Raw genomic sequence first — 27,051 nt, forward strand, 5'->3', positions numbered from 1 at the left:
AGTCGCAAGAGAGACAGGTCGAAATATTGTACATTTTGACGCGACACAGGCACCCCGACAGATTCTCCAAACGTGATCGATTGGTTTCGGAAAATGCTCGATCAAAAAAATGATTATTAATCTCTAATGTGCTTTCTTTACACAATACACGTGTATATATGATGTGCGCGCGCGTGCAGTCTATGCAAATTAATCGCAGCTAACTTTCTAAGAAAAAAAAGAGAGAGACGACGCACCGATAGCGGTTGAAAAACAATTACCTACATCGCGCACATTTAACGTTTCAACCTGACGTAGCACGTAGACTTTAATAAACTTCATAAATCAAGTAGCAACGTGGTAGTTTCTTTACAGCCCTTCTTGAAACAATGCATACCGTTCGGATATACTAACGCGCGGGCACGATGGTAATTATCAGAAAAAAAGTAACCAACTCGACGGCGAAGAAAGCGGAGTTTCGCGTGAAACTCCGCAGGAGTAATCTTTTACGTTGCGTCCGGCGGAAGTGCATAATTCGGACTGTTCGCGAATTATGTAAACGAGTTGCCGAAATGCTAATTAGTAAACGCGCGCGTGAGAATCAACAACAATATTATGATCAAATAATAAAAATAAAATATAATTTCGAAAGATATTTTCGCTATTACATATTAATAGACATCTTGTTTTAATGCGGGCCTCATCGCTTTACGCTATTTTACGTCAAATTGTTTTCGAGGAAAAAATATTGCGCTGAAAATAATCGAGTTTGTTACGGAAGCATACGATTTATTACAACACGTTGAACTCTCGAACGATCTGCGGAGAATAGCTATTTTGAGTTACAACTCTTTTTGCACTATAGCATCGAATTACTGACGCTTATCCGATCTCGCGAATCAATTTCACAGTGCGAGAAGTCGAACCATTTGGACGATGAGTATTACTCGATAATACCGTGGCGTCTTGCGCCTCCAGCTTCATACACCTTCAATGCACATGCACATGCACATAGACATACAGTGGGAGAAGCACCACAATAAAATCGCAATCGTTATTACGTTGCAGTTACCGGAAGAATCTCTGTCGTCTCTGTATTATCGTCGATGGCGTAAATGAGACGCCGACCGATTCCGCTATAAAGTCTCGCGATCGAACAATATTACCGTGAAATGATAGCGCCCAATGAAACTCGGTGCGAGAATAACTTTCGCGGATTTATCTCTCGGTCTAACGGTGCAATCGCGAACGGACGATATACGTTCTGATGATCTCCCGGAGATGCTGTTAGCTTATCCGGTTGTGATATCGCGTTCATGATATTAAATCGCCCTATGACGTTATATAACATTTAAGTATCTTGCTATAAATCTTGTCGCGCAAAATAATCTGAAACATTCGCTATCTTAAATCTCTTTATAACTGCATTATTCTTTTAAAGGATTTATCTCTTCAACATGAGATTAGACCTAGACGATGTTTCTATATAATATTAAATTTTTATTCCTAATTTTTATTCCACAACTTCCTACATTATAGAGAATATAATGATATATCTGAGTTTGAAAAATATTAATTTCTTAGATTATTTCTGGAAAGAGAGTACAATCAATCGAATAAATAAAGAATACATTCAAAATGTTAAGTAATGTTAAGTATAATTAAAATGTATAATTCGAAACATGTCTATAAACTGGGTTAATAATACCGAGTGACTCTGCAATTATATGTTTGCATATCATAAATGAAGAAAAAGTATACTCGTGATTAAGGACGCTGCAGGGAAAAGGGTTAATGTACGACTACTATTTAATCTGATTCCGAGTCACAATTGTATGTAGCAGCAGCGCGCCGCGTTTTACACATTTTGAAGTCAGATACGACTCGAGCGATAAGCGTTATTCATTGGGTCATACCCTAACGTGTGCGTTCGCACTAACTCCCAGTATTTGAGTCTACCACGCGCCTACCTCATCGAACGTTTACCCCGATCTACGGCTTCATAGTGTTTCATGTTATTTAATGTACCGTAAAGTGGGGTTACTTTGTGGTCGCGCTGTTACTAAAATGATTTTGCTCGAAAGAGAAGTGAACGGCTTGGCGTGTCGATACTAAATGCAACGGAAAACTTGTAATTGATGCTTTATGTAACTACATAATGTCAAGCACTAAGTAACATTAAGCTCGGTTAATGCTAAATTTAGCTAATAGCAAATATAGCTTCTGCTACATTTACAGCCAACACCAAATATAGAGACAAATATTGCAATAATCTCTAATTGTGGCTATTTTCGATTTACTGACAGTGTAATATGTAAATATGTCCATAGCATGCTAATTTATTTTATCAAATAATTTCGAATTAAATTTTTAAAAATATCACACAAAATTATTATTATATAAAAATTCTTTATATAATTTTCAAAACTAAGAAAAATAATAGAAAAAATAATTTCAAGTCTTAATCTGAAAATATAAAATAACGCAAATTTCAAAACATAATTTTACTAAATATTAAGATAAATCATAAATAAGAATTTGTACATCCTTGTTACAAGAAGCGTCACAAACGTAATTGCAAACTAGAAAAGCGAAGGTTAATTGGTGCTTGTTGCATATTCAATGGACGATTTCTCACCAAGAAACGTTGGCGAGTAATTTCTACACTTTAGCGATTTTCCGAGAATTTTTCTCTTGCTTGACGAGCGGCGTAACCTTTACTTTATTCGTCGCGAACTTTGGCGGAATCAGGATGTTTCGATACATTCAGACAGGGGCAGTATCGTGTAATGCGCCGCGATACTTTAGCGAGGCGCTTTATACTCGCTCGAGCAAGCAACACCAGAGTTTACAAAGCGGTTTAAAGTTCCGCAACGATGAAGAAACTCCGGTTTAATTTGGCGCGCATTAATGCGCCCGCGAGAACTTCACCAAGAACTTCCATCATAGTCAGGCCACGCTTTTTCTTCGCGCTTCTTTCCATCGATCAAATGAAAAAGAGAAAATGAATTTCTCGAACAGACCAATCGATATAGAACTGTTGTACTAAAGAATTTATTATTTCACCGCGCGAAAATATCATTAATGTTTTCAAACGTCGCGATATTTTAGAGATTAAAATTGGATTATTATATATTATATTGGATTATTAAAATATATATTATATATTTTATATATAATTACATATCGCGCTATGACGTAAGTGTTTCATATATAATTTGATAAAAATATTCAAAATTATTCATCTTCTTAAATAATTATCGAAACTCTTTTTTGAAAATAATTCAAAAAGTAAATTATTAAAATAAAATTCCGAAAACTTGTATATTAAAAACGATATATTTGTCACGTTCTCAGCTCTGTTAGAAATATAACTAATTGTAATATTTTTGCTCATATTTAACGACGCAAGTCTAACAGTTTCCTGTTCAGTATAAATTCGAGATAACGTAGTCTATATACACGCTTGAATGTGTGTCCTAACACATATGTATATATTTCGATGAATTAATATCTATCACAGTAACTGATTGGAAATCGATTTCGGTACAGACAATTCGGGTTCATCGACGACGGAGCGACTCTCGGATTTCAATCGAAATCCGCGTCGTGGACGAACGCGCAGCCGAAACGTCGAGGGAGAACGTCGGAACGAGCACGTACACGGGCGCGGTGCTTATACGCGGATTTAGCCTCCGAAAAGCTTTCGTGCAAACCGTACACGAGTATGAACAAACCGACGCACCACGTCGGGGAAAAAATCCCGAGGTTGGCGGTTGCCCCCCAGAGACCAGAAAGAAGGATAAGCGAGGACGGGTGGTGGTTTTAAGTTCTCTTTCTCCCGGCACTTCGAAGGGTGAGTTGACTTAATAAAAAGGTCTCGAGCAGCGCTCGTATGAATGTTAACGAAGGCGCGATCGGAAAAAAAAACAGCGACGAGGGAGATGGAAGATGAAACGGATGGCAGACGATTTGAGACGCGGATACGCGGATAAATCGGGTCAAGAGCGCGAAGACGAGACGAAGGAGGAGCGAGGAGCGCTAAGGGTGCAGATGGAGTGGCGAGATTGGTATGGAGCGAGGAGCGCTTTTCAGGGAACCGAAGGAAAACTCGTGGAAGGAGGGTAGAGCATTACGAGAAACAATGGAACGATCGGCCGGGAGTTGCGCGAGAGAGATCGTTTTATTATCGCGACTCGCTCTCCCCGTTCGCGTCTTAATAAAGCCGGGTCCATGTTTTTCTCGCTCTTTAGCGGAAAGCTGCCCGGTCAACCCGCGCTTTCCTTTTTCTCTCTGTCTCTCTAAACCTCCGTTATCCTCTTTTTATCGCCCGCGTCTCGATCCATTCGTGGAAGCGGCTAACACAGGCCCAATAGAGCCGAACGTAATCTATTAAATAGATAATGCCACGCCCCTCCATTTCCCATCGCGGATTCGACTCTCTTATCCTATGTTTTACGGTGATTTTCCACACGATGCATAAAGAAATGAATTCAACTTGAAGAAAAAAAAAAAGGGAAACACAAGATCCGTATTGTTGCAAATTACATATATATTAAAAAATATTTTAAGTTTAGATTTCCTTACAAAGACTTACTTTTTGCACTTTATGCAATAAATAAAAAAGAAATACTCTCTCTTCTAGATATTTAACATTCTGAAAGATACAGGAATATCATGTAGGGTGGAAGAGAGTGAAAGCGGTGTCAGTGGCTTATTTCGGAGTTATTTTTCACGAAATGTTGAAAAATTGCCGTCATTCTCTGAAATCGGAAATCGATTACGCTGGCTGTTTCGAGATGCGTGGGGGGGAAACTGATGGCGCTTCTAGCCCGCTCACCGACAAAAGCCGCCATCGGCTTCTCTCTTCGGGGCGGGTGAGAGATGAATCTTCGCTTCTTGACAAGAGATTGACGATAGATAGAATCGTACATAAATCGCAGTCGCGCGAGAGTCGACGACGGCGAAACGAATTAATCCGCGCGGATAAAGATTTTTCGCGAACTAAAAAAACCATAAAGATCGCGTCCATTTTTGTGTGATTCGCGATCCGAGAACGACGCACTACCGTTTGATTCCGGTACTGTTTGATAAGTGATTTAATATACACAGCTAACTCACTTGTTCGCAAAGTGCATATAGAATAAGCGCGAGATATTATGTTCGCTAAAAGAAATATGAAAAGAAAACCGCACACTTTGTATGCTCTTCGTGTTCTACTCATGCGTTTAATTTCTGCTCCGGTACAGAGAAGAATAATACGTAAATAAAAAAGGAAATTAAAATACAAACAACGAGAAACAGCGATAAATTGTGCAAAAAAGAAATTAAGTGTTGAAATCATACATCGAGTTCCTTTTACGTAAATATAGATCTAACCAAAATGGATGCTACATATAACACAATTTAACTATTCAATAAATGTAGAAATTATATCCTTATAATTAGAAAAAGTTTGTGTCTATTTTTTTATAATAAGTTTTAGCACGTTAAAATTTAATTGTATAAAAAATACTAATTTTTTGTTTTATAATATTTTGTAAAGATATTATAGTTTAAATAATTTATATAATATCATTATAATTAAACGTTACCTAACACTGTGTTGTAACACACTGATATAACACAATTATGTTGTGTTATTATTATTATATATATATTCTCAGTATTAAAAATAAAATGTCTAACATTATACAAAAATAAAATTTTGAACTATTATAACTGTATATATCTAGAAACTGATTATTGAACTATTACGAACTATTGTGAACGACACAATTACTGACTATTCGGGAAAGTTTCGAATGCATTAATTCTATATGCAGACTTTTACACATATATTGAGCCTATAGAACCAAATTATTGAACTCGGAAGTGAATTATATTATAAGTTTCTTCATGTTGCGTTTTCTACCATTATAGTGCAGATATATTATTATCTTATATCCAACAGTGCTTTAATCAGACAAGCATCCGACAATTCATATTTAGAACGGCGCCAGAAAATAATTGAGATATCTAAAGTTACATTATGTGTGAAAAAATATCACATAAATATGCTAATTTATTTATTTATCCACATGACAATAGTACAACGCGAAATATTTATAGCAGGAATAATAGTCTAAATCAGGCAATAATAATGTTCGGATACAATCGTTGTTTTATTTGATGGTAAGTATAATAAATTAATATATCAATAAATCAACTTGTCTACCAAGTATTTATATAATCACGCTATTATTTGAGCCGTAATAAAAAATTAAAATTGTATTTATATTCAAAAATTATGTAAATAAGCTTCGGCACAAAAGTCACGATAAAAATTCTGTAAGCCGCACATGTAAATGTACGGAAGTGTGAAAGAAACAGGAATGGCAATATACATATATACGAGAAAAGCTAGATTTTCAATTACTTTGAAAAACACCGTTAGTATCGCGAGGCGAATAAGAAACAGGCAAGAATTGTATAACTTGGTGTCGGGCACCCATTTTTGGGGGTCTTTACGGAACTGGGTCACGTACGCCGGAAATGAACGTTACGCGCATTAAAGTCCTCTCACTGCTCGTCACCGATGGAATGCGCGTAAAAAGAAGCAAGAAAATATCCCGTTCTATCAAGATTAGGGTCTCCTATACGAGTTAGAAATAGCAATAACTGTATAATTTCGTACATGTTATTTTTATTAAATTAAACTTATATTTGTATCATTAGATATATATTTAGCAAATAAGCAAATTTTTGAATAAAAAATTTTAATAAAAGAAAATCATAATTTAATAAAATAACACATTTTTTAAAAAATTATAAAAAACCAATATCTTCTCTCTCTTATATAATTCTATAATAGTATAAGAAAAAAACATTGTTAATTCTATCAGAACGTGTGGATATTCATCGATTAATATTTCTGTACGTATAACAATGTATTATGTCGCTTCTGTAAGATACTAGTACTTGCTTCGATTCACATGAAAATTGAAATCACGATTGGTGCGAAGGCCATCGGTGAGAGTAGTCGCGCCGCGCGAAGAAGATCACGACAATCTCTTATTTTCCGCGCGACCGATCCATTTGGTGCGAATTGGAAAACGCGAGCGGCAAGAGAACGAAATTCTCGCCTGAGGGAGGACGCGGGGTTCCGTTTGGCCGCGTTCCATCAATCTGAAAGACATTTTTCATATGGAGAAAGCGGTGTTGCATCGACATGGTCACTGTCGAAATGCTAGATTTATCCGAGAATACCTGACAAAAACTTTAACATTTCAGGATTCTCATTTTTAAATTGATATTCAAATATGTATAGGTATATAGTATATATAATAGTGTGCATAACATATATGTATAATAAACTAAAAAAATTTGCCAAAAATATCAAATTTTTTGTCTTAGGAAATATGCTATTTAATTATTGTCTTTCTTTTGATTCTATCACTCTTTTTGATTCTATCGCTGCTCTATTTTATTTACAGTATTTCGTTCCAAAGACGTAAAGTGATGCAAAAAGGTATAAAAATTCTTTGCTTGAGCTAATTCATTTAAGCAATTCATTTATAAATGAATCGATATAATTATACTTAAAGAAGCTTCACTATAAAGAGAAACTCGACTAATGCGACAGAAATATATGAGCAATATTTCTCTTTATTGAAAAATATTTCAAAGATCATTTACATATTGATTCATCGAAGAGTTCATTAAATTAAAAAATTATGAATGTTAATTAATATTAGCATACATAAATCGAATATTAATGGAACGCAGAATTTAACTTGTTCAAAAATATATCTAAATCTTTATAATTTAGAATTGTGAACTTTCTATGTGTTATCCTTTAAAGTACGATAATTTTAAAAATACAAATCCAGAGTATACAAAAAACAAAAATATAACGCGTTAAAAAGAAACAATAAAAAATAAATAACAATAGAAAAATTACACACAACTATTACGGATATAACTCTTATGGATATAAATATTACGGATTGCAATTGAAAAATTACAGCTCTCCTTTATTGTTTTTCTGAATATAGTAATCTATATAGAAATAATTTATAATTGTATCATGACAATGTGTCAAGCTTATAAAAATACAAGGTAAAAATAATCTCGTACGATTTGTTTCTGTTTCACAAGTTATTCAAAACGTGAGGTCAAAGCACTTTTATCGATTGCTGTTATTCTCGATGTTATTTAACATCACGCTCGCTATTTCGACGACCGGAATATTGCGACAGACGCGTCATTCGATCGCTTTTTCGATTGTCTAAATTTAGACGGATCTCGTCGCGATGCGCGCGCTTGATCGCGCGAAACTCGTTGAATCCGATGGGAACAGTGAGAGGGTTAAAACATATTATAAAGGGTCGAAAGAGAGGAGAAAGAGATGAGATGCAGCCCGTGGGTGGGAAATCAGATTAGTCACGTAGCAGCGGTTACGAACAAGGAATAACGCAGGAGGGTGAAACGCCGCCGTTTGTACACGTTGGTTTTCGGGGACGCGCCCAGCAAGGCTATAAACAAGGAGGGATGATGGACAAATTTTGGCTAGAGAGAAACAAGAGAAGAACCATATGTTGTCGTAAATATAAAATTGCGTGCAGAAATAAAATTAAAAGATAAGAGTAAATATAGGGAAAAATATATAACAAAAAATGAATAAAAGATAGAATTAAAAAAGCAAAATCAAGAAGAAAAAATAGTGAAACGAGAAAACAAATTAGAAAAAAATTAAAAATAAGAAACAACAAAATAAGAAAAAAAAAGTAATATTGGAAAAAGAAGAAGAAAGGACAAAAGAAGACAGAGAAATAAAAAAAATAAAATAAAAAAAAACTAAAGGAAGTGACAAAATTGGGATTCAAGTAAGCGGGAAAAGGAAAGAAATAGAAGCAGAGGCAAAGAAAATCGCGCGACCGTCGGTATACGAGACGGAAAAAGAAAGGAGGAAATGGCTCAAGACCCGCAAAGAGGAGACGACGGTGGATAACGCTGGTGGAGGAAAATGCGAGACGAAGAGGCGGATGGGCGAGGTAATGCGCAGTAAATTGGGGCCGCCGCGTGTTACCGATGTGCCACAAATCTTCGGCACCGAGGTCCGCTACGAGGTACGGTCCTTTTCGAGTTAGGTGAACGTAAGCGAGGACGAAGAGAAGTCATCGGTTCGCGAACGAGGTCGAATACGGAGTTGCGAGAATTGTTGGATCGATCGTTTGCCGGTGAAACGATTATCGAGACAAACAATGAACGCTGAAATTATTTTACTTATTTTGTCGACACTACATATTTCACGTATCGATGGTACTTTGCGAGCAATGCCTCGTGCAAAAATTTCACCATCACAATTCTTCACAAAGCGACCGGAATCGAAGTCGCATGTCACGAAACGGCGAAAATATTAACGTCGCGTTCGATATTTCATTCATATTTCAATACGCCGGAATTAGCACAGGCGTTGTAGTTTGGTAGCTTGGAACACAAATGTCCTATGTCTAACTACATAACATTGTTTTCTTTATTTTTTGAAATTGTTGTATGATATATATTGTTATAGTTTGAGGATGTTTATCTCGTTAAAATTTATCTCTAATTTATTCGGCTATTTTTAGTTTGCGTTTTCTTCGATTTTGATTTCATCAATATATCATTAGTATGTATATGTGCATTCAATAATGCTATTATAATATGTACATACATATACATATATGTATATATGTATATGTGTATAATAAACTGTAATAAATTTATTTCGATAACGGAATATACATTTTATGCTTTTCCTCTGTGCATTTTAAATCATTAATATCGTATTAATATTTAATTACAATATTAATCTTACACAGCTTGTTAAGTTTATTTAAATTAAAAATACATATTTACTATGGTTTTCCCCGGTTAGAAATTCCATAAAAATGGAATTTTAAATATTATATATGTATAAGAATGTGTGTATTATTATTAAAATTTAATATATATTTATATTTGAAATCGAATAATTGTGTGTAGTCACAATTTATCAAATAATTTAAAAACAAAAAAAGAAAAGCAACGCAAAATATTTCACATTTTCTACATTATAATATCTATGAATAATAAATGTGACGTTCTTGTCTTACACATTCTATATCAAGTCAAATATCTATTAATATACAATATTTGAGTTAAAGGTGCTTATTTATGTAATCAAATAAACATCTAAAACAGATTGTATCTGCTGAATGCTAATCTCGAACCCCGTATAACACCTCCTAGATTTTTCCCACTTTTTAACATATCATCGAACGTGTAGCTGTATGCATCAAGGTTACTGGAGAAGCGTGAGAATTTTTCCTCGAGGAATCTTATCTCGCGAAGAGAAACTCGGTCCGCCTCGGGGACGCGACGCGGTCTGTAATCACGCGCTGTCCACGATGCTTATTATCTTGATATTGTGCCGAGTGTATAATAGGATTACCGATCTATCCGGCGTAAATACTAATTGCTCAGAATGCGGCACGGCGACGTAAGTGGTGGCTGTAAATTGTCCGGCAGCGCCCCTCCCCTTTACCGCGCTTATATAAATTCTCGTTGTCGGAGAGTAACGGCAGAAAAAAAGACAAGAGATGAGATCTTCACAGTACGTGTGTCCCTACAGGTGGTCCACAATGGTACGTATAACGCAGACTGGCAACTGTTTACGACAATTATGGCCAATGGTAAATTGCCAAGTCGTGAATAATTTTGTGGAGAATTTTTTACGATATATGTGCTTGTGACTATATAGAAATCTTGATTAAATCAACGACTATCAATTATTAACAATTTTATCGAAACGTATTAAATAGATAATTTCAAATACCCAATTGATCTTGACTACAAACGAGGAAACATTATGTTCTCTTGCAGATCGAATCATTCATTTTTCTGTTGGACATCATTTATATATGTCGAACACTATAAATAAAATTAATGTACCGTGCAATATATATCTCTACGAGCGATTAAAATTTGATTGACGATTCCACGTGATAATCCAATCGAGACCTAACGACGAGTGTTCAGCCGTAAACTGCTACGGGATCGTTGTTGCTTTTATTCTCGAGCCGGTAAAAGCCGGAAATTCTGCCCTTCGTAAAAATGTTAGCGGCGCGAGTAATCGCGAAGGAGTAGCCACGAGTGAACGACGTCTTTCGGCGCCGCTCCGATGCCGATAGCCGCTATTGCAAATTTTATCGCGCATTATTCGCGAGGTCAGCCCGATTGAGATCATCCTGCCTGCCGTTAACTAACGTTTTACGATGATCATCAGGGTAGATTACAAAGTGGTGGCTATCAAGGTTTTTATGTAATTTTTCGAAGCGCCCCGGTATATATTTATACGCTCACTAAGAAAAATCATTTTCGGTTTTTATGACAGGCGGAGCGATACTAAAAAACTATAATTGCTGAATAACTGAAATAACGCGCGTACACTTGGTTAATATGTGGAAGAAAAAAATTGCGAATGTGGCAAAGACGCAGGAATATTAATAAACTGCCTAATTTCTAATAAATATATGTAATTTTTAGAAAGACATCTTCAAAAATATATTAATTATACTTCTTTTAAGCAATTCAATTTTTATCGTAAAAGAAATATTACATAACTTATTATATTTTGCTTATATGAGAGATTTTTGTGCAATAATTTTCTTATAATAAAATTAATATGATTTCTCAAATAATACCACTCTATTTATGTACCTTTATTAATTTATCATCTAATTTTTATATCTGATGCTAATGTTCACTTATATTTTATATTAATCTTGTACATAATCAATGCATGCATGGTTAATTAAAGTAAATATTTATTTTAAAATTATATATATGTATATATATATATATACACATATATTAATATCTTTTTTCATTAATTATTAAAAATAAATGTGATAAAAAAAGCATTACTGCGTCGCAATCAATTTATTCAAACGCGAAAATCTAATTCGACATAAATAAGCTAATTCTCTGCAACTTGACTCGTATATCGCGACTCTGCGATTCCATGCGGAAACGCAGTCGCGAGCGGTATCGAATCCACACGACGTCCTAAATCTCTATCCACCTTTGAAAGTACACAAAGCCCTGTCTGAGCCTCGCCAGCACTGAGCATACAATGCGATTTTGATTTATCTGTCGTTAGGTTACTGCGGTTCTTCCGCGTGTGTATGTATACGCGCGAATATGTACGTAATGCGTATACCTATACCTATAACCGGAAAGGGAGTGCGCGTAGCTAGAAGGGATTGGAAGCAGAACACTGGAAACGCAACTCTACAATGCTACGTGGATTGAGGGCACCCGGGTGTATGATAATCATAAAGGAATAGCGAGGACACGCGTCTCTCTCCAATCCTTCAGGGGTTTTCGTTTGTTCCTCCTCCTAACTCCTGCGTGTCTTAGCCTCGACCCTCCCTGAAGATCGCTTCTCGAGACTCAACCGCTCGTTAATGCTCACATGTATTCAATGCGTCACTGCATTTTAACCCTATCGGGCGCTAGACCAGCCCTTCCTTCCTTTCTCCCCTCCCTTTACTTCCCTTTGTTTCGCTTCCTTGTCTTCCCTTCGCTTTCGCAATTCATTGTGATATATTATGCCTGTCTTGATTAAAACTAGTAAGGATCTTTAATAAGTTAGTAATTTAAACTAGTAAATTTGCGTACACAAGAATCTGAAAAAACTGACCCTATTTCAAATTTATCAAATTTTTTGTTTAAATACTATCAAAAACATTTCAATCTTCTTTCAATAAAAAATTCATAAAAAGGATTAAATCCCTATATTTTTTACATCCGCGATTGTTTCCTCCTAACCATGGATGATGCTACAAGTATTCAAAACATGTTTTTTTGTTTTTATCTCCGTCAAAAAGCACTGGATTTATGAACAGAAAATAATCCGTCGGTTTGCACCGGCTGGCGTAGCTTGGCAATGCGGGTTTTTCTTCAACTTCCGCGATCAATTACACGTCGGAGATTGCAGCTGGGCGCGCAGTCAAGCTAATATGCGAGCGCGAAAATGGTCCCGAGAGAAATTTGTAGGCGCCGCGGTCAGCACCTGAACGGAATTCTTTCCAAGCTTCGAAAAGGCATTGCGGGAACTTTCACCCCGCACGTGCGTCCCACGTGTGAGCGGCAACAACGTGACAAAAAATATGGACGTGATTGTGAAGCTGTGGGAATGTATGTCTAGCATATATGTATGCATGTAAATCGGGCGGTTCAGGAATTTTATAAGACAAAAAATAAATATGATAAAACTTGCGCTATCTCTAAAACTCTTAAAATCTCTATAAAAAGAATTTGTTATTACTTATTGCAGTAAGTTGGATAATTATTGTATTAAAATGAATCACGTGTTGCGACGTAAATAGTTTATACCTATCAGAGATTTTAAACCGCAAATTTAAGCTCTATTAGACATTATCATACGTAAAATATCAAAAGATATTTTATTGTATGAAAGATAACAGAACTGTTTTTTAAACAGCAAGATAGAATGTAATATTTTTTCACAATTTATGTTAGAGATATTAAAAAGATATTTATAAAAAGTGTCAAATTCATAGCTTGTTACTGAGGACTTATCAAGTGACTGTCCATGTTTGCAACGTACATATATACACACACATTGACGGGATCTCCTAAATCAATTAGCACGAGAACGGTTTAATTCTACGAGCGTGCTACGGTATGTTCCTGGACTTAACATGCCGGCCGAAACCATCCCATCCATCTAGCGGGGTTTTCTGGGGTTTATGGCAACAACGATCTTCCGCCCCCTGCGTATACACGTCGCGGGTGTTTCCGCCATCGTTATTAATCTCTTCAAAGAGATTTTTGTCTCTCGTTTAAAATTTATAAATAAACATAATGCTTTTATAATTATGTCCCCAAGAAACATAACTTATAAATAAAGTTACGTTTTTAAATTGTAAATTTTATTTTATCCGAGAGCGAAGAATTAAAATTTCTATCTACATTCTCTCTTGATTTTATACTATATTTGACAATTCATTATTATTTATAATTAATGCCTTACTTGATTCTTATTATATCTATCATCAATGCCTCATTGTACCTATGCTGATATTTACTATAAAATAAAGAAACTTTGTCAGTCATTAATTTTCCAAAACAAAGCTAGCCTGACAATCAGCCGGCATAATTTTGCGGCAACGATTGCGCACCAATTGCAGTAGCGATGTGACAATTTGAAATATGCTCGCTACAAGATTAAAAAGAACACGCGAAAGGCGCCGAGATGCAAAACTGGCTTCTGCTTGCGGCGAGTCGCGCCTTACGAGAGAACTTGTACCGGATACGTCATGCGTAAATATCCGCGCGCGTTGTAGCCGGTCCCTTAATTGGCGCAAGGTTCTGGGAGGGCGGGAAGAGGGGAAATTTACCCGTGGCAAGAAACCACGGTCCAAAATCGTAAATACTTTCTCGCACTCACCTATATTTCGCGCGACGACGGCGCAGCCGTTGGTCAAGAGCCATGCAAACAGCAGCCCAACGAGGATCGGCGCTCCTTTCCGTCGACCCTTGCGGCACTCCATCGTGAGGTTCCGAGCTCCGACTACGCCTGAAAGCAGAAAAAAGGAATGATCACGCGTTGTGCATTGGTGTGCTGCTGCTCCCGATGTGCTCGCATGTCGCGCGAACTACGCGTTCAATATACCGGGATCGGACACCGCGCGAAGCGCAAGCGGTGTGTTATATTATTGCGTTTACTTAAATTTTATACTTTGCCGGGAGGGACCATTCTTTTTCTCGCGCACCGACTTATAGTCGCGATTACATGGAAATCGCGATGCTCGCGGCGAGTGAGAACGAATTCAAGTCGAGATGCATGCGGTGCATGTCATAAATAGATAAAAGAGATAGATTAAAATATAGTGTGGTATGTGTGTGCGTATGTATAAAATAAGGATATATATTTGCTAACGTTAAGAGTCGAAACAGATATTACAATTTTCCTTCATAATAATAATTTTTGTCTTTTCATCGAGACAAATAAATTAGTTACTTTCTTCTTTGGATTAATTATTGTATCAAAATAATTTGGTTTGATTAATGTGCACGCGGGTGTGTGTATTATACTTTATATTATTTTTTAAACATGATGTACATCTTGTGGTTTTTAGAGTCACCACCCTATAATTCGTCTTGTTTCGGCGCCCGTTGCAACGCACGCTGTTTTTATTCGATGGCATCGCATTGTGTTCGCGCGGTCTGCAAATTCCGAAACGCTGACGCCAAAATTGTTTTTCTTTTTCGCCTTCGTTAACCCACATTCACGCGAATGTGCACACATCCCCCAACCCTTCGTTTCGCTCGACGCGCGGATTAAGCTGATTTATAGTATTTACCGACGATGCTCGCTCGATTTTTCCCGCGGCGCGGCGTCGCGCTTGTGCGCTATCGACCTATTAGTTTGTCTCCCCCCCAAAAATAAGAATAAAATGCCATGTGAAATTTATGCGATAAAAAAGAACGAAAAGAATATGTCAGATCACCGGCAAAGTGTATGTAAGATCGAACGTTGAAATGTTAACTTTTCGATCATGGCGTAAGATGTGTCGCGAAACACTTTCGCGGGATCTAAGTTCGGAATTTAATCTATAAATGTCATTTGCTCAAATCCCAAAGTATTTCATGTATCTGCAAACTCGACAATGTATGAGATGTAATGAGTTGCAGATTCAGAGAAATTTCGCACGGTTGGTCAAGATTAAGAGGACGAATAATGATGTCAGCAGTGCAAAAAGAAAATATTCTTGAAAAGTTGGAGAGTCTTTTCGCACAATATGTCTCAAAAGTTTTGAGATATTTCGTATATGTATATTGTATTTGCAAGATACAATTAGCAATTAATTATTTTAGTCTTTGAAAAATAGGAAAAGAATTTATATAAATATTATTTCCTAAAAATAATCATATTCGATAAAATGTAAAATTATGTAAAACAATATTTGAAAAAACTAATAATAATTAAATTATTAATTTTATATTAATATTATAATATCGATAATTATATATATAATTGTCCTCTTCTCTCGTTTCAATATCGAAATATTTTCTCAAGCTTCGCAGAATTTTTTTTTGACAATAGATTTCGAAGAAAATATTCATCGTAGAAATATTGTATGTGAAAAAAGAGAAACTCGGCAATTCTTCAATATATTTTAAATTTCAGATATACAAATCGCAACTTCTTCAACAAAAATTCGTCGAAAATGTTTAGGTCTCTCGGAATAAAGTTCGTAGGGTTAAGCACATCTCGCCAGCAACCATCTCGATTACGACCGAGAGAGGAAGTTTATCGAGCCGTGACCGCCGCTGCGTGTATCACGGCGGACCACTCCGCAGATTGCATCGCATCGGCCGAATTGGCGCTTATCCGCGGCCGCGGAAGAGAGCAGCGGCGCGACGCGAACATCTGGAGCGTTGCCAATTCGTTTCGAGTGGGCCGCGTTAATTTTTCCGACGAATCTAATTAAGTGCTCCCTCCGTTTTCCTCTCTTGCCTCGTCTCGTTCTCTCTCTCGATGCCGCCGGCATTCAAACCTTACGACGAACGTGGAAGTCGCGTATAGCAATGCGATTATCACCGAAACATCTGTAAAGACCCCGGAGTAACGACGATAATTGAATGCGTTGCTTATTCCTTTCCTTCTATTCCCTTCCGCCCCCCGTTCGTGCAACGAACAAATGCATCCTCGCGCACGTCCCATGCATTACGCATAATTAATCCGGCGATGCTATCTGCTTTAACCTTGTAGCCGCGCGTTCGTCGCGCGAATAGAATCGGCGATGCGCGATTCTCCTTTTATCAGCTTTCCTTTTCCCTTCTACGATGCTCTACGATGCTGCACACGATGTGCATACGTGTACTCCCGATGCACCGCACGCTGCGATAATCGCGATAAGCTCGATGACAACGCGATTCCCATCTGCGAGGTCGGTCGGCGCGACGAAGAAAGAGAGAAAGATCATTTATTAAAAAGAGAAGAGAGGAGGCTTAGAAGCAGAGAAGAGCATATGTGCGACTGTATGCGCTTGGATACAGTCGAACGAGTAGTAATCTCCCGGCGAGACCATACTTTTTTTTCCTTTAGTACTATTCTGTGTGCCGCGGATTTTTCAGATCGGTAATCGAACATCTTTGGAGGGAATTCTCGACGCATTTCGCGGTATACCTTCTTCAGCTCCGCTTTTATCGAACCGAACCATCGCAATGTTCTACAGCCAATCTCTAGAAAAAAATGCTTTTTGATTGACGTTACATATTGGACGTCCAAATTGCACACCAAAACAAATACCGATAAAAAACAAAACGAATTTTTTTCTAGGAAAAAATATCTATTGGAAATCTGATCTTTAAGATGTACAATAATTTAATCATTATATTGCATTTTTATAATAATATATCTTTAAATTTTAATACATTTGTAACACTATAACATGTTTATAACTTCAAATAATATTGCATTTTTGCAATATTAGCAGACAAAAAGTCTGTTAAATTTCAATTTCGAAAGTTTGAAATACTTTTGAAAATATTTCCGTAGTTTAATATTGATTCAATCGAATTTTATTATAGTGCATTTTGATTCGCAGAATTTATTTGATTTATTTTAATTCAGTGCAAAGATTTATAGCGCTACAATTAACTATTTTTTTTTTTATTTCCAGTAATAACTCTCGCAGCTGGCAAACTCATAAATCTTCGAAGACTTTCCTGCTTTTCCATTGCACGGCAAAATTAATTAAGTAATACAATGGAATGTGTTAAAGAGATATAACTTGACTTCGCGTCTTCATATTTTTAACATTGCTTTTTATAACTTCTTCAAAATATTTAATACAAAATTTTAGATATTTATTTTTTGGAAAATATTCAATTCCATGATTAAGAATTATCTAACATTATCACTCGCCTCCCTTCCTTAATATGAATATCTTGATTTTGCAGTATGTTTTTCTTGTTATTCACCGTTCTTATTCAATTTAATACTTTAATTTTAAAATACAGTTTATAAATTTTTGCTTTCAATATATGATGATAATTTTCTCTCTCAATAATTCTCTAAATTTCCCTAATAAAGATGCAGCTTATTCTATTCTCATTTCAAGATTCCTATAAAATAGTGTGATAGAATGTCGAAAACAATTTTCACTACTCAATTGCATTTTGACGAGTACAATTACAGCGTTAAAATTTATTTTACATTTAATAGAAAATTTTTCATTATTTTTGAAAAAAACTTTAATAAATGAAGATGGTGTATCGCATCAATACTTAGAATGTAAAAAATAATTCAATAATAATTTTCACATACTGTTGGACTGAGCGAGAGAAGTGACGCGCCGCGCCGCCGCGGCTGTCCGGATGAAAACATAAATCTACATATTATTAAAGCAGCGGCGATCAAAGCGATCGAAATAATGCAGATTATCAGAAAACGCCCATGCCGCGGCAATTTCTGCAGGCACTTAAAATCATTTCGACGCCTCTTGTCGATGAATATTGAACAGCCACGCACCTGCCGGTCTCGCCTCCTCCTTTTCCAATCGGTTCCCTCTTCCCATCTATCCTCTACCGTCCCCACTTTTCGCATCGCAATGATTTCAAACACGAACTCGTTCATCATCGACGACCCCCGCGCGAAATCACGCTCGCAGCGAATTGGACGGGAGGGTTACAAAGCAATGAGCGGCGAGGAAAGAGCTCGGGAAAGGGGGGAAAGGGGGGAAAGGGGGGAGAAGAATAAAAATGATTTGTTGAAAATCGCATTATCGAATCGATGGAAGTACGGTGTACGCGACCGCGAGATCTCGTGAGTTTCAATTTTATATCCAGGTGCAAATTTTAATGTATATCGAGCAAAGCCCGGAGCTCCGATCGCACAATTAAAAATAATTGACAATGACAACGAGCCGATGTTATGGGCCGGGGGCGATCGCACGGGAAATTAACTCGCAATTTTCCCCGCGAAAACCGCATCGCGATTCCGGCTCGTCGAAAACAAGAGCAGAGAACTCTGCAAGAACGTGTATAGAGTAGCTAACGTCTGTAAATTCGTTAATTCCTGAGAAATAATATTATATATAACATAACACATTCTGTTTTATATTAATCAAAAATTGAAACTAGAAATTACATATCTAGATTTTATGTGAGTTTTGTTATAACAATCTGTGTATTCGCGATTCGCGATCGAAGTTTAGGCAGCGTTCGATCTTGCGATAACTCACTGAAAAGTCAAAATCAACGTTGCCGCGATTTACGGATATATCTCCGAGTGTCGAAATATCAGGGTGTAAAGTTGGCACCCCTATGCTATCATAGTTCTGTTAAGAGTTCTGAGTTATTTAGAACCATAGGAAGAGTTCTTGATAATTTTTAGAAATAGTTCCGGTCATTACGATAACGAAAATCAGTTTCAAAAAATAGGGGTGCCAACTTCACATTTTTTTACACATCGAGTTCCAATAGTTTTGAGCGGAGTTTTAAGGTTCTTTCAAATAGTTATATAGTTCGTGATTATTTTTTGAAAGAGTTCTGCAATTTTTAGATAAAAAACGTATCTTCGATATTGAAAGTATGTTTTTTTATCTCTATAAAAATTGCAAAACTCTTTCAAAAAATAATCAGGAACTATGTAACTATGAAACAATTTAAATTTACTCACCTTACGGTTGCTCCTTTGTTGCCCGATGCCTCCCCGGGCCTCCTTCTCGTAGAAGTTTCGAAACACTTGCACTCGCGTTATTTTTTTTCGTTCGCAACGTGCGGCGACGCCCGGGTTTTAGCTATCCCGCCGCACGTTGCGAACGAAAAAAAATAATGCGAGTGCAAGTGTTTCGAAACTTTAACGAGAAGGAGGCCCGGGGAGGCATCGGGCAACAAAGGAGCAACCGTGAGGTGAGTAAATTTAAATTGTTTGATAGTTACATAGTTCCTGATTATTTTTTGAGTTTTGAAATTTTTATAGAGATAAAAAACATACTTTCAATATCGAAGATACGTTTTTTTATCTAAAAATTGCAGAACTCTTTCAATAAATAATCAGAAACTATATAACTATTTAAAAGAACGTTAAAACTCTGCTCAAATCTATTGGAACTCGATGTGTAAAAAAATGTGAAGTTGGCACCCCTATTTTTTGAAACTGATTTTCGTTATCGTAATGACCGGAACTATTTCTAAAAATTATCAAGAACTCTTCCTATATGGTTCTAAATAACTCAGAACTCTTAACAGAACTATGATAGCATAACGTAGGGGTTCCAACTTCACACACCCCAGGAAATGGATGAGAATGAGAGGAGGAGATGGTAGAAGAAGAGAAGGAGCCACAGGAAGCTGCAACTCGGCTGGCTATATACACACTGCATGCGAAAATGTCGGGTGCAATTTCTGAAATTCCGTCGTGTCGCTTTCCCGTGCCACTCGAATGCCATCGCACTCGTCCTTCCCTCCCTTCGCAAGCTTCGACAAACCTTTCTTCCGTTTCGTCCTCGTCGAAGCTTGACTCTGTCTTGCTCCTGCAAGAGTTCATCGCGAGCAGACAACAGACAACCACGGTGTGACGCGACGTGGAGCTGACATGGTGCTTTGAAAATTTCACTAGCCGATATCAGACTTCGTAACTCTGACAGAAGCCAAGTAATACGGACGGCTTTCAATTTTGTCTCGCGGCCTATCTTTGCGAAATAAAAAAATTCATACGTAGCTTCATGAACAATTACGGAACTGAGCAACTTGAACGATACATACTATTTTTCAAGATACGTAATAATTATCGTTATTAATGCAAATAGTTCGATTGTATTATTTTTTTACATGTTCGTTTTTATGTTTTTTTTAAAGTGCTTTTGCTGATAAATATAAAAAATTTAACACGTAGTAGTTTATAACTTGAAAATAAATGCACACTGAATTGTATATAATAAAAAATTAAATTATTCACGAAATGTTTCGTAAATATATAGAAAGTAACAGAGTATTGTGTGTGTGCTTCATTATTTTTTACTAATTTGCATTAATATTTTAACATTTCGTATATTATTAGAAAACTAGGTTATGACCTTATCGGAATCGGAATATAGTCATTGCTGCAAGCATCGCGGTTTCCACGATTTCGCATCTGGAAAATGCAAATTCAGTATCTACGAAGAAAATGCAAATGCAAAAAATGCAAATTCGATATCTTCGATTTTGAGAAAGACTCCCAAGACAGAAGCTTACTGAAATCCTATAGTACCTATCAGAAATCGGGTGTTATTGCAAGCGTGACACGGATGAGATTATCGAATGGGCGATGTGGCGAAGTCTTTTATTGCTTTCGTGCTTTCTATAGGACACATGTACGACACGAGCTCTCAATCGACTTTCGAAACTATCAGACAATATCTACACGCCATAAAATTTAAAATTGCTTCGATATACTACTCTCCATTATATTTCGAAGATAAAAAAATCGTATCAAATTTATAATCCACAATATATTCTGTTTTAAAATATTCCATTATTATTAATATATTTAATATATATCACATATACAATATATTATAGATATATTGTATATGTAATATATAAAATAAACCATTACGTAAAATTTCGTGCTTTGTTATAATGTGAAAAATGTTGTAATCGATAAATCATCTCGAATTTAATGTTGTATGAATAAATACTAACTTTATTAATTGAAAAAAAATTAAGAAAATAAACTTATTTATATTTCTATTTATATAAATTTGCCTAACGCGATTTGGCAATAATGAAATGAAAATGATATTAAATATCATTAAAATTGTCAACGTCTCATATGTTAACTAAATAAATGTATTCTCCAAAAATGCACGATACACTTAAATATTGTACAATAAAATGCACAGATTATTATAAAAGACTGAATGACAGTCAAGTTTCTTTCTCACTACTTTTAACTCTTTATTCATTTTGCAAAAGTAGAGTAATAAGTAATGGAGTTATAAGCAAGTTATCTTATATCTCACGATAGAGCCGGCATCAGCCGATAATAAGTAACACACTTTCGCTTAAAATGTCGCAAAAATGTCAAAATAAAGACATTTAAAACTATTCCTTCTCTCTCTTATTTAATATTTTCAAAAATTAAAAACCATAAGAATTTATACACGAATCTGCGACTTATGGAAATATAATACTTTATGCACGGAGAAACAAGATTAATAGCGAACAAATATATTGTAACAAACTATAATTTTTCTGCACGCAGTGAAAGTCTTAGAAGTCACAGTTGTCAATTTGCGAAAGAGACAAACCTGTCATCGAGTAACGAAAGCTGTCGACGCCGAGGAAAATGCATCGCATCGCGATATAAAAGGAAAAATTACGCGAACGCCGCAGGTAACGATTATATTATTCGCCCCCTTCGGAAAACTTGATCCCCACTGCGTGTTCCGCGTGCACGATCCCGGCTTAGAGGTGCTCCACGGAACGAGCGCTCACTTTTCACTTAAGGACCGGTGGGGTCGGGGCCCGTCTAACTGCCCCGCATTATTCGTTATTACGGCGTGCATGATGCACGAGGGTGGGCGGTATCACTGGGATAAATCTGGGAGAGAGGAAAAGAAAGACGAGAAAAATGCGATTTATTCATAATCCGGAGATACTTTAAAGATATACACAAAATGATAGCGGTTTAATGTTCATATATTTGATATACGCGATATTTGAGCGAAACATATTTTTTTTTGTCGAATTTCTCTAAATGTAAACTTCTTAAATTGCTCTACTGATATGAAATCTGAAAAAGACAATTTTTCTCAGGAAGATAAAAATAGTAAAATTATAATTACATAAACTAATTGTCATAATTGCACGTTACGTTTATATATCAAATCAAAAGTAATTTTATTTCCATTAATTTAATGCGATTCAGTTTTTTTTTTTCGATTAAGTTTATGAAAGAAATTTATGTGTGAAAAAGAAACGAAGAGAAAAATATAAAGATTTACGCAAGCTCTAGCGACAATCATGGATTCACCAGTTTATGTCGGTATTCCAGCTCAGCCCTGTAAGATTTCCGCGAGATCTCAGTCACCGGAAGCCGTCCACGATGCCTAGCAGTTGAACGCAGTATAAGAAAAGAAAAAGAGGTGCCTTCAGTGACGCGAGTAGTCGTTTGCTCCGGCGACAACGAGAATAACGCGAGTTAAGCCAACTCCGAGCCGTCTCCGCTTGTTCCTCTCTCACATTTCCCAGAGAAACTGCCGAGTTACTAACCACGAGGCGGTCGTCTTCGAATTATTTTCTCCTTATTTACCTTCCCTGCCCGGCTTTTTCTTCTCTTATCTCCGCTCTTATTTCGTCACATCCTTTCATTTGACACAGAGACGATAATAACGTGCGAATGAAGAAAGAAAAAGAGGAAAAACCAAGGGAAAAACTTTAAAATAGAGATGGATTTTTTTTCAAAAAAGTTTAACTAAAAGAGGCAACTGTATTTTTAATCGATTTCATCCAATTGCTGTGATTAAATCTAACTAACCATTATTGTTTTTCTTAAACATTTTTTATTTAAAGTTTTAGTTGTTCAAAAAATTAATTGTTTAGAATTCTTCATTTAAAGCTAACATTCAAAATTTTATTAACATAATAATATCTTTCTAAATTACACTCTCTCTTTTTCTTCTACTCTGAAATATTTATTATATTTCTTCAATTCATACATTGTCTCATCTCTTTAAGTTTTAATCTTTATTAAATAAAGTTGCGCCAAGAGATAATGAATAAATTACGAATATTCTTTGCAAATCTAGAAGCGGCATTTTAAAATTATTTCTATTATCATGATAATAATATCATATAATCAATATTTGCTATATTGGTGCAAAATAGCTAGCATTATTAGTTTGTACGAGCGGATGCGCGTGCATAAATCCACCCGCTAATCGCACAACGATAACAATAATCGAACGAGATAATCGTTTGATATTAATATCAGCGGACCGGCTCATAATCCGGCATTTCAACTCCGAATTAAATCGCTTGGTGTGTAATGAGCTCTCGTATCGCGAGCGAATTCTATGATGAAAGGCTCACCGCCGCCTTTCCGCCACAACGCGTCGAAATTATTTATCAGAAATAAACGCGAAATAATTCGACCGCAAATAATCGGGAGCTCATTTCTTAGGTTTATATATCAATTATTAAATCAATTTTAGTTATCAGCTGGATGCCTTTAATAAACGATTCTTCCTATTTTCATTCCGCTCTCTTATATTGAGCAGTTAAAAAAAGACTATACTTTAAAAAAATATAAATTTATATTTCCTTTCAACACATACATAACACACATACGCAGAATATATTTATATTTGATATAAAAAAATTTTAAGTAAATTTGAATAAATTTGAAATAAAAGCTTACAGAATGCGTTCCGTATTCGTATCTCCGCATTGGTATTTCGTAATCAAAATTTATTAATTAATTATTTTAGCATCTGTTGTGTGTATAACATAAAAATAATTAAAAATTTGTTTATTTTATCTTATTTATAATTTCGAAAAACTCGATATATCTTGTATCTTGTATCTTCAGAAATCTAATGCTATCGATTCAGGTAAATCAAATGTAATTAATGCAAATCACATCATGGAACAAAGTTTTTCAAATCGGGCGATAATAAATAGGCGAGTGTGCAGCTGCGGAATTTCTCTACTTCCAAGCCAATAAATCTCAGCCCATCGGCGTCTACTTCGTGTTACATCTAATGATTCCGGTTCGCCGCTTCGAATTTCCCCTCTCATTCTGCGCGCGACATTAACCCCGACAACAACGTCGTACGGCACGGTAACGATTCCCTTAAAACAATTTATGCGCATTGATTAATAGGATAAAGCTCCAGATCGCGCCTCCCTCGCGAACAAGAGGGTAGGCTTCGTCCGAGCGGGAGGGGCAGATACGAAGTACCTAAGCGCGAAATGCAAGGGACCGTGAAGCCATCAATTTAAACGCGCATTGGCGCCGGATCGCTAAAGCCCTTTAAATTTGGCAAAATCGGCAGCCGACATTCGCTCGAGGCGAACTGACGATATCGCCTGAATAAGAAAAGCTCTTTACCCGGCAGGTCCCGTACTTCGGACGCAATTAATTCTGTCGGCCGAGAAGAAGAAATTTATTATCACATAACAAAGGACGCGAGTCTAATGTCTTTTCGATTTAAAGAGTGATTTGAGTAAAACTATTATCACATTACAGATATTTAATTGTTCGTACAATTTTTATGCAAAACAGTTTCAATCGAATTTTTACAACATTGGTATTTATAAATGTGTAATATTTTTTACACATTTTGTTAGATTTTTAAATTGATGCGCGAGAAATTTTAAGTTATTCTATAAGATAATATAAAAAAGATAAAAAATTATGCAAGAAAATTAAATGCAAGTCTTTCCTTTAATGAATTTTGTAACAATGTATCCCTCAAAATAATATTGCAAATCAGTAATTTATACATATATTTCTGGTACATATAGCTATTAAAGATTATCAGAAATTTAAATATAAATTTAAAAAATAAAGCAGATTAAATCGACTCTTTCTCTCTTCTTAATTATATAAATTTTGAAATCAATATATGATAAATCTTTTAATAGAAAGAAAGTCTTTTTTCTCTAATGCTTTATAGGGTTAAAATTATACTAAAAGGATTTAGATAATGTTAACATTGTGGGATGTGTTTCGACCGTTTATTGATCGAAAGTGTAAAATAAATTCACGGATTTTCTTATCTTTTTTTGTCTCTGAGACACACACACACAAATGATAAATTCGTATTTCACGCGTAGGTAATAATAAATAATAGGCGAACTTCGTATTCTATACATTCTGCGGATCAATACACATCGAAAGTCTAAACAAAGCAGCGATTTGTGCATAATGTACATATGTGTATGTATCTTGTACAAAGGCAAAAAAATAGAATGGAAACTGCAATTGCAATTATTGTACTCTGGGTAATGTCGCTTTCGCGTTAAACCGTTATCATTTTACGAGAAGTCCCCGTCGCACGATTACGCTTTTATTTTAATCTCTTAATTGCGTTCTGCCGATATCTCTTGGGCGGCGCTCGAAACAGGAAAGGCAAATTCCCCTTTCAATAGAGTCTCAAAAAATGGGAGCCGCCGGTGGCCGCGAGTGCCTTTAATGGATAGCTTCTCTTGATTCTCCCCTATTCGCGTCCGTCTTTCACCCTCTCCTATCGTCGTTTTTTTATTATCCTGCCAACCCGGAGATCGAGCAGCCGATTCGAACGAGTTTCTCGCCTCCCCCATTTTGATCTCTTCATTTCAATTCGCTCCGCAATCCTTCTTGCGAGAAATACTGACAGATGTCTTCCTCAACCCTATCGTAATTTCTTCGCGAATATGTATATAAAATATTTTTACGTTTGTTAAAAGTTTCCATTAAATCATTATATTATAATTATATTTTTTATAGTAAATTGCATTTAATTATAATTACTCTAATTATAAAAAAATTGTGAAATGTGAGAATAAAATAAACGAATATTATATGTATAGATTCAGCTTCCAATTTTGCATTCATATAACAGACAACTGGCACAGTTGCATAATTCCAAATATTAATTTCAGGGTGATAAATAGCGAATATTATTGTAAAATAAATAATTATAAATTATACCGCAAAAATAAATAAATATAAAATTAATTTTAAACAGATGGAAAAAGCTTGAGCGTTTCAATTTGCAAGTTTATACTTTGATATCTGTAGCAAACGAAATTATAAGTAGGCGTCGCGACAGTATCAAACCGAACGTGATGTCTAGGGATGCACCATCTTCGGAGTTTTTCGCCGAGTTTTATGCTTCACCGTGAGACATAAATTTCCGTATTTTACGGTTTTCAGTACATCACCATCTCCTTTAATTACGAGCAAGCTGTCGTCGTATCGATGATTATTTATACCGTGTGCTCGCGACGTTTATTACTCTCGTCGTCCGGTTACTTATATGTGCCCGCCGCTCC

The 27,051-nt window shown here is 35.9% G+C and overlaps 2 protein-coding genes across 8 annotated transcripts in view; one reads left to right on the plus strand and one right to left on the minus strand.

Moving 5' to 3' along the window:
* LOC145934352 (latrophilin Cirl) overlaps nucleotides 1-27,051 on the minus strand; it is a 425,698-nt gene that overhangs the window by 246,181 nt on the left and 152,466 nt on the right. For all 7 annotated transcript variants that reach the window (XM_083037539.1, XM_083035962.1, XM_083039104.1 and 4 more), the window contains one exon: nucleotides 14,462-14,590. In XM_083037539.1, the coding sequence (XP_082893665.1) occupies nucleotides 14,462-14,564 (103 nt within the window). In that variant the 5' untranslated portion in view covers nucleotides 14,565-14,590. The remainder of the gene's footprint in view (nucleotides 1-14,461; nucleotides 14,591-27,051) is intronic.
* LOC145944350 (uncharacterized) overlaps nucleotides 1-27,051 on the plus strand; it is a 367,235-nt gene that overhangs the window by 186,006 nt on the left and 154,178 nt on the right. The gene's annotated exons all lie outside the window — the stretch shown is intronic.

This window comes from Prenolepis imparis, unplaced genomic scaffold (genome assembly GCF_030444845.1).
Source record: "Prenolepis imparis isolate NDT839.2.m4 unplaced genomic scaffold, iyPreImpa1.0 SCAF_1, whole genome shotgun sequence".
Taxonomy (NCBI): domain Eukaryota; kingdom Metazoa; phylum Arthropoda; class Insecta; order Hymenoptera; family Formicidae; genus Prenolepis; species Prenolepis imparis.